An 11,779-nucleotide genomic window follows, 5' to 3' on the forward strand; every position below is an offset into this window, starting at 1 on the left:
TTAACTTTCAGAAAACTGAGCTGAAGTTGGAGAACAAAGATTATAAAGAAATTCAGCGAGATGTTGGTGATGATGTGTATTACTGGAACAAGACAGTAGGCCTCTACCTCGTTATTGAGGCTAGCAATGGTGTGATGCTTATCTGGGATAAGAAGACCACAGTTTTCATCAAGCTGACCCCTGATTACAAAGTTAGGATCTCTCTGTCTTTTTCTGAAATAGTATTATGAATAGACAAATGAGATAAGAAAACATGGATAATCTTTTATTCTGACTCTGAATTTAATCCTGTATCTTCTACACATGAATGATTAGCTTATGTTATTACTATCACAGCTTGCAGATTATGATTGCAATAAAGCTACGTGTCTAAGACATTCAGAGTTTGCAAATGTTAAGAGCCAGTCATCCAGAGTGCTTTAGGGGATGTTAATCGACTTTATATGAACTTGGAAACCTGCACAGAGTCTCAGCCCCGAGTCAAAACCATGCTCCCTATGCAATGTCAGGAGATGGTTCAGTTTTCTGAAAATCAGGGCACTGAATTATAGAGTACTAACCTCGCTGGGCTGAATGAGGAGGTGCAGGGTTAAGTAACAGGATCATAATTCTTCATGGGTCTGTTATACCTTAGTATATATATCATTACCAAAATTTCACTACTGTGGGTAGGTTGCTAATTTTTTTATTTCCAGAAAAATGAGTGCCTGGCTTTTTTGTTTCATGGATAAAGAAATGATGCTGTACATCAGATGCTTTTAATGAAAAAAAAAAATTTTTTTTGAGCTGAATTCAATTATCTCAGGTTTACATTAATAATATTCATTCAACTGAGTTACAATAAATTAAGAATGGAAAATAAATTCATTCTTCTCAGCTGAAAGAAGCTTAGCCACTCTTCAGTGTTATAAGTGGGATGAAGGGGCATAGGCATGGAGATATGGTGGATATAATTGGTTTCAAAGAGGGAAGACATGGCAGCTGAGTACCTTGCTGAGTACACAGACAAATGAAAGTTTAATTTCTGTACAAATGAGTTGGAAGTAAAGGTGAAAATACATCATTTACAGGGAGAATCAATTGTCCTTTTTAATGCCAATGTTTTGTTTTTACTGTATGTGAGTCTGCTTCTCACTTCCATGGTGTGGTTAAAAACTGTGGATATGTTCATTTCCCTTTCCAGGGCAAAGTGTGCGGTCTGTGTGGCAACTTTGATGACAAGTCTAACAATGATTTTACAACCAGGAGTGGGCTGCAGGAGACTAACGCTCTGACATTTGGGAATTCCTGGAAACAGTCTTCTATGTGTCCAGATGTCACAGAAGAGGTTAAGCCCTGTGATTTGAAACCACATCGCAAGTCCTGGGCAGAGAAAGAATGCAGCCTCATCCTGGGTGAAGTCTTCAAAATTTGTCACTCCAAGGTTTGTAGAGAGCAGTAAGCGATGGGATTGCACGGTGCATCTCTGTTACTGTAGGAACAGTGAGATATCAGAAATGAATGAAGAGAATTAAGTAGACTGATGTTCAGCTAAGTCTTCAGTTCAGCTAGAGGTGTTAGCACAATTCAACTAGCCTTAGCTTTTATATTGATTCCTTCAGGAGCTAAAATCCAATCCAATTTTCTCCTCTTCTAGTCCCAAGCAAAAACATTGAAATGTGTGATGAGATAAACTCCAAAAACTGGCAAGCACAAAATTTTTTGCTTTGTATTTCCTGTTGAGTGCAGCCTTTTTGATATTGGTCACAACTTGGCTGGCAAAGCTTGCTGAAAAACAAACAAACAAACAAAAAACTCACCAACTTCACTGGCATTAATTCAACTCATTATTGAAGGCAATAGAACAGAACTCAGAAGATGTGAGCACTGCAAAAGACTTGTATTTTTTTTTTTTTTAATCCTAACACTTTATAAAGGTGCTATATTACTTTCAGTCCATTTTTATACAAAATACATTAGCAGTTTCTAGCCTACAATGTTAGGTAATTCTTAGAAACAGCCTCATTCCTGTCCAGCTCAGTTCCCAGATCTCAAGAGGTATCTCAAGCTTATTAGTTTGGATGGCTTATTAGTTTGGATATGAACTGGGGCATCATTCCTTTCTCCAACAGGTGAACCCAACTCCTTTCTACGATGCCTGTGTTCATGACGCCTGCTCTTGTGACAGTGGTGGAGACTGCGATTGCTTCTGTTCTGCAGTTGCTGCATATGCTCAAGAATGTACCAAGGCTCAGGCCTGTGTTTTCTGGAGAACTCCTGACATATGCCGTGAGTAACAGTTAAACACAACTGTGTCTTTCTGGCTGCTGTCAGAAAGCCTATTAAATCAACTATGAATACTGTCCTCTGCAGGGTTGTGCTGGCTGTGCAGTGTGATTTATTTTCACAGCACATAAGGGAACAAATAGAACTAGTAAATTAGTAAATTTGTGTATATCAATTATCTTTTATCTAGCCTAGCTTTTTTATTTTTATTTTTTTATTTTTTTATTATTTTTTTTTCCTGGGGTGGGATAGTTTTAAGGCTAGGTGTTAAGTGATCCTTCCATTTTGCTTGATAATTGGTGAACTGCAAGTCCTGTTTCCTTTCTTCTTGTTCCTTTTTGCAAATTATTCAGAATTTGGTTTTAATAAAAGTACATAGAAGTACCCCTGTGTACATTAACTTAATCAGTATTGACTGTATTAAGCAGTTTCCACTAGCGGTGCTAATTCTCATACTATTATGAGTAAAATAACATTTAAATCCATATTCCCTTCTCAAAAAAGTGCCAGAAATGTTAAATTTTTGAATTTTAAAAATTCATTCTGATTCAGAATTAAGACTAGTTTAGGTTTCCAAGTGTAAGAAGTTATAAATTTCACTCAGCTCTTATTTCTAGGTTTATAAAAGCTCCTACCTCTGTCCATAGTCAACTAACCTGAATACCATTACATTGTATTCATAATGTCTCATACGCTTGTTCATGGTCTGCTGGAGGTCACTGTCTATGTGATATGCCAAGTAGAACTGTTTTGAATATATACTGCAAGAGATTTTTGAAGCTTGCTAGTAGCTATGGAAAAAAAAAACTCAGAATTTCACCCTTCATTTTAAATTTAAATAAATACTAATTCTTACATTTTGTGTGGTTTCAATCAAACATTTTCCCCCTCAGCTTAAGTGTTTAATATCAAAATCTTAGGCCTCAGAGTTTTGACCCCAAATTTTGAGGGTATTCTGTGTTTATGTGTAGTAGAAAAAATCCAGGTCCTGTACCTTAAACAAAATTTTGCTAGCTTAACTTGTAGATTCATTTAGCTTTTACCTTTAAACATCTGGGCTGAGCTGCATTCTTGCAACTGTATTTTTAATCAACTTTATTTTTTTCACATCAGCAATATTTTGTGACTACTATAACCCTCGTGATGTGTGTGAATGGCACTATGAGCCTTGTGGCAGCGATGTCATGACCTGCAGGATGATTAATAATGTCAGCACCAATTTTTCAGTACCATACCTGGAAGGTAATAATTTTCTTGCAATTTTGGTCTTCTATTTCATAAAGCTTTGTCCAAGTATGTTTAACAACTATGGACAAGATATTCCTAAATATGTTATGTTGAATTTGTGTCTCCAGTCACATGTAAATGTTTCATGTAATGTAATTTATCATTTATTAACACCAGTGGATGTTAGTTACATTACTAAGAGCCCCAAAATTAAGACTCTGCTTGGATAATATCCTGAAACATGTAAAATTATTACACCATTATAATTTTTAACAACATTCTAAGAACATTTCAAGAAATGGAAAACCTATTACATGATAAAGAAGCAAGTTACTGATAGTTGTTTCTTTTTATTTTTATTTTTTAATCTTATCATTGCTTGATAACTATGATATAACTTGGTAACTGTCAAGTTATATGCTTGATAACTCAAAATGATTTCATGTTATGGAAACTGCAATGATCCAAAAATGTGAATGGGGTTACAAGTATTTTCTGTTTTACTGGATCATAAAGGAGGAGAAAACAGGCATGTTTTTGTCCACACAGTCATTTTAGTCTGAACTGGAAGCAGTTATCTGCAGTTCAGGTGTTGCAAATAAATGCCCAGAGTTTGACTTTGTTATTTTACTGCTTGAACTGATGGGACAAAATTAAAAAAGGCAAAACCAAAAATAAAATATAAAAAGAAAATTGATCCTATAGTTTGGAATGCTTGTCTTAGGTTATTAAAAAGTAGGGCAGATTTACCTCTGTTAGAACATTTTTAGTGCAGTCTTGCAGTGTGAAGTGACAGTGTAAGGGGGTCTTTGTGTAACCATGACTTGAATTTTATGAGAGTTTATTGGAAGCAGAACATAATTCTTAAAGTGTATTTACATGAGAAATGCAATGGGGATTGACAGATAATTAACCCCTTGCAGGTGAAGCTTGTGTCACTGGCAGAGGACACAGAAAAATGCAGATAAATGACTGATTGTGGTGGAGACGTCTGGTCTACTAAGGGCACATAAATAAGACCTAGTATTCCAATAAATGTAGTAAAAGCCTGTTCATTACTGAATCCACTTCCATATTCTTCCCCAAAGTATTATTGAGATAGTGATGACATTTTAATATCTGTAGAAAGATCAGTATGTTTCTTTGTCTTAAAATTACTAGCTACCCATAGAATATAAGGGTTTCTCTGATATTTTGAACTAGGAAAAAATACACTTCCCTTGTTTTCATGAGTAGACTCTTCTTTAGTTCTCCTTACATTAGTATTATAAAGGAAAACTGATTGATATTTAAGTCTTTTGGAGAGGCTAATTTTTGATTTCTTTCACTATTCAGCAAGAATCATTTACCTTCAGAAGATATCCTGTTATTGAATTAACTTTTTATACTTTTCTTCACGCTGTTTTCTGTGCTACTTGTCATCAACAGGTTGCTACCCCAGATGCCCTGAGAAGACACCCATTTATAATGAAGAGACAAAGGAATGTGTGACTTCAGATAAATGTTGGTGTTATGTCAATGGTAGTCCTGTTCGCCCCGGCGAAGAAATACCTACAGAAGACAACTGTACAAAATGGTGTGTAAAAATGCAAAAATATTTGCAATAATTCAGGAAATAATTTATGTATGCTGAGCACCTCATTTACTTTACTGGGCCTCAAGCATGTATTTTAATAAGCAGAGATACAACTTCAACTGAAGAACTGATATATTCTAGCATCTATTAATACAAGTCAGAGTAACAATGCAATTTATTCTAGATGAGACATAAACTTAAGAAATGCTGCACTTCCAATATACCCAGATTCAGAATTTTTCATCTATAATTTTATAGACCCATAATAATACAGATTTCAAGTTGCTGGTGTCTTTCCAATAGGTCTATTAGGAAAACAAACAAAAAACCTTTAAATATACTCTTAGAAGTGTCATAAGTGATACAGTGACATGAAGCCTGGTTGTGTCACTAGAACAACCTTTTGATTTTCATGGCTCTTCGGTAAGAGAGGGGCTAGTTTGCCTTGCATTCTCATTTAAGACTAGGATTTCAAAGTTACTGTAGTCTGAAATGATCTGTACTAGCCCTGAAGGAGGTAGCTGAGACTTAACTGTTCATTCCTAGAACCTTATTAATGGTAGAATTGCCATCTATGACTCCACATGATGACCAGAGACAAAAAAAATAAAAAACAACAAAACCCACTGATTTAGCTGAACATTTACCACTCAGAAGAATGTCTTTCATTACTGCTGTATTGCAAATTGCAACGTAAAGCAGTTTATGATAGCTTAAGATGTTGCACTTAAAGAATGCAAGTAATGACTTAGTTTGAATGAAATAATGATAGGCAATATTGAAAAATGTTATACAGAAAAATATCCAGTAGTATGAATGAAGACTAAGTAACAAAATTGTACACTTCTGTATTCTTGGCTCTGCTAGCAGAGCACCATAAAACATCTTTAACACTTTAATTTTTGAAATTTTTGCTTTTAGTGTCTGTGGCCCCTCAGGATCCATTGATTGTACACCGATCCCAGGTAAATAATGTCTATTTCTTTTTAGAAAAACAGAAAGAAAAAAATTGATAGAACTGCTGTCTGTCTCTACAAAGGCTTGGTACTGATTTGGAATAATTCTTTCCAGTGCAAGTGAAAGTTGTGGCCAAAGAAATCTGGGCAACACTTTTGCTGAACCTTGCTGTTAGTACTTGTTGTTCAATCTTTTTCTCATGTCCCTGTATTCTTTTTTCCCATGTCCCACATCCAAATTAATGGATTTCACTACAAGAGTTTGCACTTTCAGACCATGCAGTATTATTAAAAAGTGTCAGAGAGTAAACCTAAGTTTCAGTTTCTCTCAATGTATTTTTAAGCCTGGTTTGTAAGTCTGTTCTTCCAAGTCACTTTAAATAGGGCTTTGTTAGATATGTTTTAACATTCCTCTAAATGTAAAGATAAATCAGTACATTAGATCTAACCTTTAGGTATAGCTATGAGATGAGCATGCATGACACAGCATTTAAATACTTATTTGTATCCTTGGCAGGTCCATAAGTATTTTGCCTTTGTCTTCTGATAGTATTAGTAGAAAAACTGCATACAAAAGCTCTTTCTTGCAGCATGTCCTTGTGTCATCAATGGAACGAGATACGAAGTGGGAGAGACTGTGGCAGTAATAGAGGATGGCGGCATATGCACTATATATGTTTGTGCAGAAAATAGTTCTGTAGTTCCTGCAAACACTACTTCTTGTCCATGGACTACTCCACCTTCAACACCTACAATACCTTCAACACCTACAATACCTTCAACACCTTCGACACCTTCTTCAACTTCAACCATTATAACCAGCACTGGTACAGCTACAATTACAACCATAGGTAAATCTTCAACAGAGATCCACATCTATAAATTACTTTCTTTAAGGAAAATATTTTAAAGAAAGAATGTGCAAGTATCATACTTAGCATAGTTGCTTACCATAGTTGACACAGCTAGAGCAATACTTATGAATAGTTTTATCACACTGCACTAAGAAAGATTTTTAACACTTTTAGTTGATTTACATTTTGTGGAAGACATTGTGATTACAAATTTACAGGATTTCCTCCTTTCAGTATCTGAGAACCTGCTGAGATTATAGAAATTGTCTCAGTAGTCACAGCAAAAAACTGTAATTAGAATATTTTAAACTAGTATTATATGTTTTTCTAACACTTGCAGATGATGAAGTATTTTTTTTTTTCTATTTCAGTTACTACTTCAGGAACTACAAGTAAGTTTTTTAAAAAAAGTTACTATAAAATGTCAAAGGAACTTCTAGTAAGTTGAAGATGACTACTCCAGAAAAACATTTTAAAAAATGTTTAAAAAACATTTGGTTTTAAAACCAAAAAAATATATATGTTTAAAGACCTGAAATTGTAAAAATGTGATAAGTATGTTGAGAAGAAAGACCTTTAAAGCCTCCAGGTTAGTGATTTTATTTTTATGCAAAGCTTCCTGTTGAAGAAACTGGTAACATTGTACCAATTTTAGAATTCTTTTGTCTTGCAAAAATGACAAATTCCAATGCATCACTTTAATCATTAATGGAGTAGAATACAAAATGAACCTACTCAGAATTTCCTCTGTGAGCTCAGATGCCAAAACTCTGTCTTTTCTTGCAGCTCCATGCCTTGGATTCATCTGTGATTGGTCTCAGTGGTATGATGTTAGTAAACCTGAAGAAGGTGGTGGTGACTATGAAACCTATTATGAAATAAATAAACATGGACATAAAATATGTGACCTTCCTGAAAACATTGAATGCAGGGCTAAAAATCAGCCTGATTTAAGCTTAGAGCAACTTGGCCAGAAAGTGGAGTGTAATGTTACATATGGACTCATCTGTAAAAATGAGGAGCAAGACACAAGTATCTGGCATCTTTGCTATAATTATGAAATCAGAGTAAACTGTTGTGAGTGGCAGGAAATTCCTTGTGAGACTCCAACTACAAGCCCAGTCACCATCAGAACAACAATACCCACAAGTACTGCAACCCTGCCGACAAAATCAACTACCAGCCCACCAATACCCACTCCAGCCACCATAAGCCAAACCACGCCATCAGTTACCAGCCCAGTAACTTCGGCCTCCACAGGTATTTAGCAGACCAATACTCTTTTCTTGCCTTGCCATAGGATAAATAGCAGGTTGTCAGCTACATAAGGCATGCCATCTCTGTGACAGATACTGAGCTGGCACGAAATCTTACTTTGCTGATTTTGAGCTGTATCCTTCCACTGGAGAGAACATTCTCAGAAGGACCCATTGTGTGAGATTAGAATAGACCGTGATTTGGAGTACCATCATTTTAAACATTATCTGTGCAGGGCTGTGCAGAATTTCTTCCCCTTCTCCTGCTTTCCCTCTGTCAATACTGATACTTGACTGTGGTTGTAGGTCTAGGAAGGAAGGTTTGCCTTGGTAGCCTTAGTGGAATTGTATCTCCCTGCCAGTTGTCACTTGCTGTCAACTGTGACCTTTGGCTATTGAGACTCACTAGTCCTTCTCTGAACCTCTTACTCAGACTGCCATTGCACCACATGGAGGTGACATGAAGTTCAGACAGGAACATATCCTGTGCCTACTTCCTTCCCTGATTACACCTTCCCTTCTTAGCTCTCACTGAGATATCCCTGAGATAGTGAAGTGTTCAGAGTGATAAGGCAAAGGTGGGAAGAACCACCGGGCCTTTCTCCTCCTCATTTCTTACCCACTGGGTGGTTCATTTCGTCTAGTGAGAAGCTGACCAGAGCAACATCCCAACTGTCTTCACTAGTTAGGGGGTGTCACAACCATGTTTGTGTACTGATTTGGCCCTAGACTGCATTCTAGAGTCAGAAAGGAAAGACTAGTGGTATAGACCTTTGTTGCAGTAAGACTGAGCTGACAATTGTAGGTTTGTGGCAAAGTCCTACCTTCTCTTCAGTAAATCTTCTGTCCCACTCATGTATCTGCTTCCATCTTTATGTGCTGTCTCTGTCCCTGCTGTTCATAATTGTTCCTCTTGTTGATGTCTCCCAGTACCAACCACTACTCCCACACCAACTCCATCGGAGTCTTCCAGCAGTACAACCACCAGCATGCCACCCTTGAGCACCACCAGCACCCTGGGGACAACGACAACAGTTCCTAGCACATCAGTACCCACTCCAACAGTTACAAGCATGGTCCCACCAACAATAAGAACTCAAACCCAGCCGCCTCCAACTACACTACCATGTAATTCTCTGCTCTGTGTTGTCGTGTGTTGCCTTAGTATGGGGGAAAAGGTCTATTGGCAACTTAACGTGTCTTCAATGTGGTGCTTTGAAGAAAGCTGTCGATGTAGATTTCAAAAACAAAACAAAACAACAAACAAACAAAAAAGGCTCCTGAGCTCTAGGGTACTAGGCTCTCCATTTAGGAGTAAGAATGCACAACATATTTCTGCATCTCAGTTCCAATTCTTTGATTATCTTGAATGTAAGGATATTTTTTTCATGGTGCTTCTGCCCAGCTTAGGCAGCTACTGTGCTGATGAAATGTCTGGCTTTTGCTGCTATTGGGCTTCATCCTTCAGCTGGAGAGGACATACACAGCAGGATGTGTGGTGTGCAATGGCAGGGGGGTTGTTTATTGTGGCACTATCATTTCAAGCACTGCTGGGGTATGGCTTTTCAGATTTTATTCCCTTAATTCTCCTGCATTGACTTTGTGGTTGCTGCCACTCACCTGTAGTTCTAGCTCTAGGAAGGCAGGCTTTAACTGTTAGGTTTGGGGAAAGGCTTTAGACCATTGCTAGACATTTGCTACAAACCAAGACTCTGGGCAGACAGATTCTGTCAGAGTTCCTATGACCATTCCTCACACTGCTGGGAACCAGCCTGACATTTTGACAGCAGTGTATGTCCTATGCCTTCTCACTTTGTGGTCCTGTGTTTTGCCCTGAGATAGAACAGGCGTTGTAACTGGGAAGAGAAGAGGTGAGAGTTTTGGCAGTCCATGTTTGGTCCCGTTCCACTTAATGTTTTTCCCTTACGCCAGTTTCTTGCCATGACAAGCCCCAAACAGCACCTTGCCCTTATTATGAGGGGAAGCACGTCTGGCTTGACAGTGCCTGTGTACTGATTTGGGGGGGGAGGGTGTAGGTGAGTGGCAATGACCAAGGTGCACGCTTGTGTGCAGTGGAGGACCATTGCACCACTCATGAGTATGTTGTTTCTGTCCCTGCTGTTCCTAATTGTTCTTCTTTCTGATGTCTCCCAGCAAATTATTGTGACTGCATATGGACAGGCTGGTACGATGTGAGTAAGCCAAACAATTCCGATGTAAACAGTGGGGACTACGAAACGTTTGAGAATATCAAGAACTACAGTGCAAACTGGGAATGCCTGAAAGCTGAGAATATCTCATGCAGAGCAACGGATCAGCCGGACACACCACTTGCAGATTTAGGGCAGAAAGTGGAATGTAATGTTGACACAGGCCTCATCTGCAATAATAAAGATCAGGTAAACAGTGATACTAAATACTGCCATAATTACGAGATTAGCATTTGCTGCATCCAGAAAGAGGAGTGCATACCAAGTACAGAATACAGAACCAGTACGCCCACAACAGTGTACACAACAACAAGCACTGCTTCAACTACAACTCTGTTGACAACAACACGCCCGCCGGTCTCAACGACAGGTCCCAGCAGTACCACCAGTGGCACAACGTCCTCCGTCACCAGCACCCCGGGGACAACGCCTGTTACTCCTCCACCGACCCCGTCCCCGACTACCCTGACTACTACCAGCGCATCCACTCCCACACCAACACACACCACCTCCCTGTCACCTCCGTCCTCAACAAGCCAAGGTAATTGCCTGGCCACGGGGCCGTGTGTTTCCTTGGAGGGGGAGAAACGAAGGTCCATGAGCACCTCGACTTGTGTGCACTTTCTGTGTGGGATGAGGGCTGGGCGGAGTTGTTGAGCCTTCCCGAAAAGCGCTGGTGCCCATCGCTGAGCCTGGGTCTGGTTGTGCGGAGGTGAGGAGGGTGCAGGGGTCCTGGGCAGAAGCTCTGGTGTTTCCCGACACCGCAGGGCCCTTTGGAGGTTGTTCCAGCCTGGGGCCTCTGGCCGGCTTAGGCAGAGAGGGATTGGAGTGGAATCCTTGCGTTTGCAGCTGCGGGGCCTTGTCCTTCAGCTGGAGAGAACGTCCTGAGTGGGAGGCGGTGTGTGCGAGGGCAGGGGGGCTTGTCTTTTGTGTCACTGTGGTTTGAGGCACTGTTGGGACACGGCTTTTGTTGACTTTCTTCCCTTTCTTGTGCTGCATTAGCCCTGTGCTCTTGGTGTGTATGCAGTGCTCCTCTATCTCCTACGTGTGTCTTCACGTCTGACTGTACTAGCACAAAGGTAGCGGGTTGTGAGGCAGGCCTCTGTGTGTCCTCAAGAGTTTCTAAGAGTGCAAACGAAAAGCAATTCCGGCATTCGGGCCCAGAGCGAGACCTAGCGTGATCACGAGAGAAGGATGAAGCAGCAAAGTGTGCCCGAGTTTCCTAGCCCGCCATGGCCATATGTGGGGGAGTAAATTCAGAAGGGCTGGCTGAGGTCTAACGCAGATATTGCTCAAGCAGCTGCTCAGCCTTAGTGGAGCCAAGTCCCACAGAGGGCAAGGGCTGCTGGAGTGAACCTGGCCCGTGGTTTTACGCACAGGGAGTGGCGATCTGTCCATGGCTTATAGGGCGAGAGCAATAGGGAAGGAAGCAAAG

The 11,779-nt window shown here is 39.6% G+C and overlaps 1 protein-coding gene across 1 annotated transcript in view; it reads left to right on the forward strand.

The window, feature by feature from the left end:
- MUC2 (mucin 2, oligomeric mucus/gel-forming) overlaps positions 1–11,779 on the forward strand; it is a 67,229-nt gene that overhangs the window by 17,493 nt on the left and 37,957 nt on the right. The window contains exons 22-32 of the mRNA XM_035327571.1: positions 12–191; positions 1,184–1,423; positions 2,112–2,268; positions 3,379–3,507; positions 4,921–5,068; positions 5,990–6,033; positions 6,615–6,875; positions 7,250–7,270; positions 7,665–8,138; positions 9,065–9,262; positions 10,289–10,885. Coding sequence (XP_035183462.1) covers positions 12–191; positions 1,184–1,423; positions 2,112–2,268; positions 3,379–3,507; positions 4,921–5,068; positions 5,990–6,033; positions 6,615–6,875; positions 7,250–7,270; positions 7,665–8,138; positions 9,065–9,262; positions 10,289–10,885 — 2,449 coding nt within the window. The remainder of the gene's footprint in view (positions 1–11; positions 192–1,183; positions 1,424–2,111; positions 2,269–3,378; positions 3,508–4,920; positions 5,069–5,989; positions 6,034–6,614; positions 6,876–7,249; positions 7,271–7,664; positions 8,139–9,064; positions 9,263–10,288; positions 10,886–11,779) is intronic.

Source organism: Oxyura jamaicensis, chromosome 5 (genome assembly GCF_011077185.1).
Source record: "Oxyura jamaicensis isolate SHBP4307 breed ruddy duck chromosome 5, BPBGC_Ojam_1.0, whole genome shotgun sequence".
NCBI lineage: Eukaryota > Metazoa > Chordata > Aves > Anseriformes > Anatidae > Oxyura > Oxyura jamaicensis.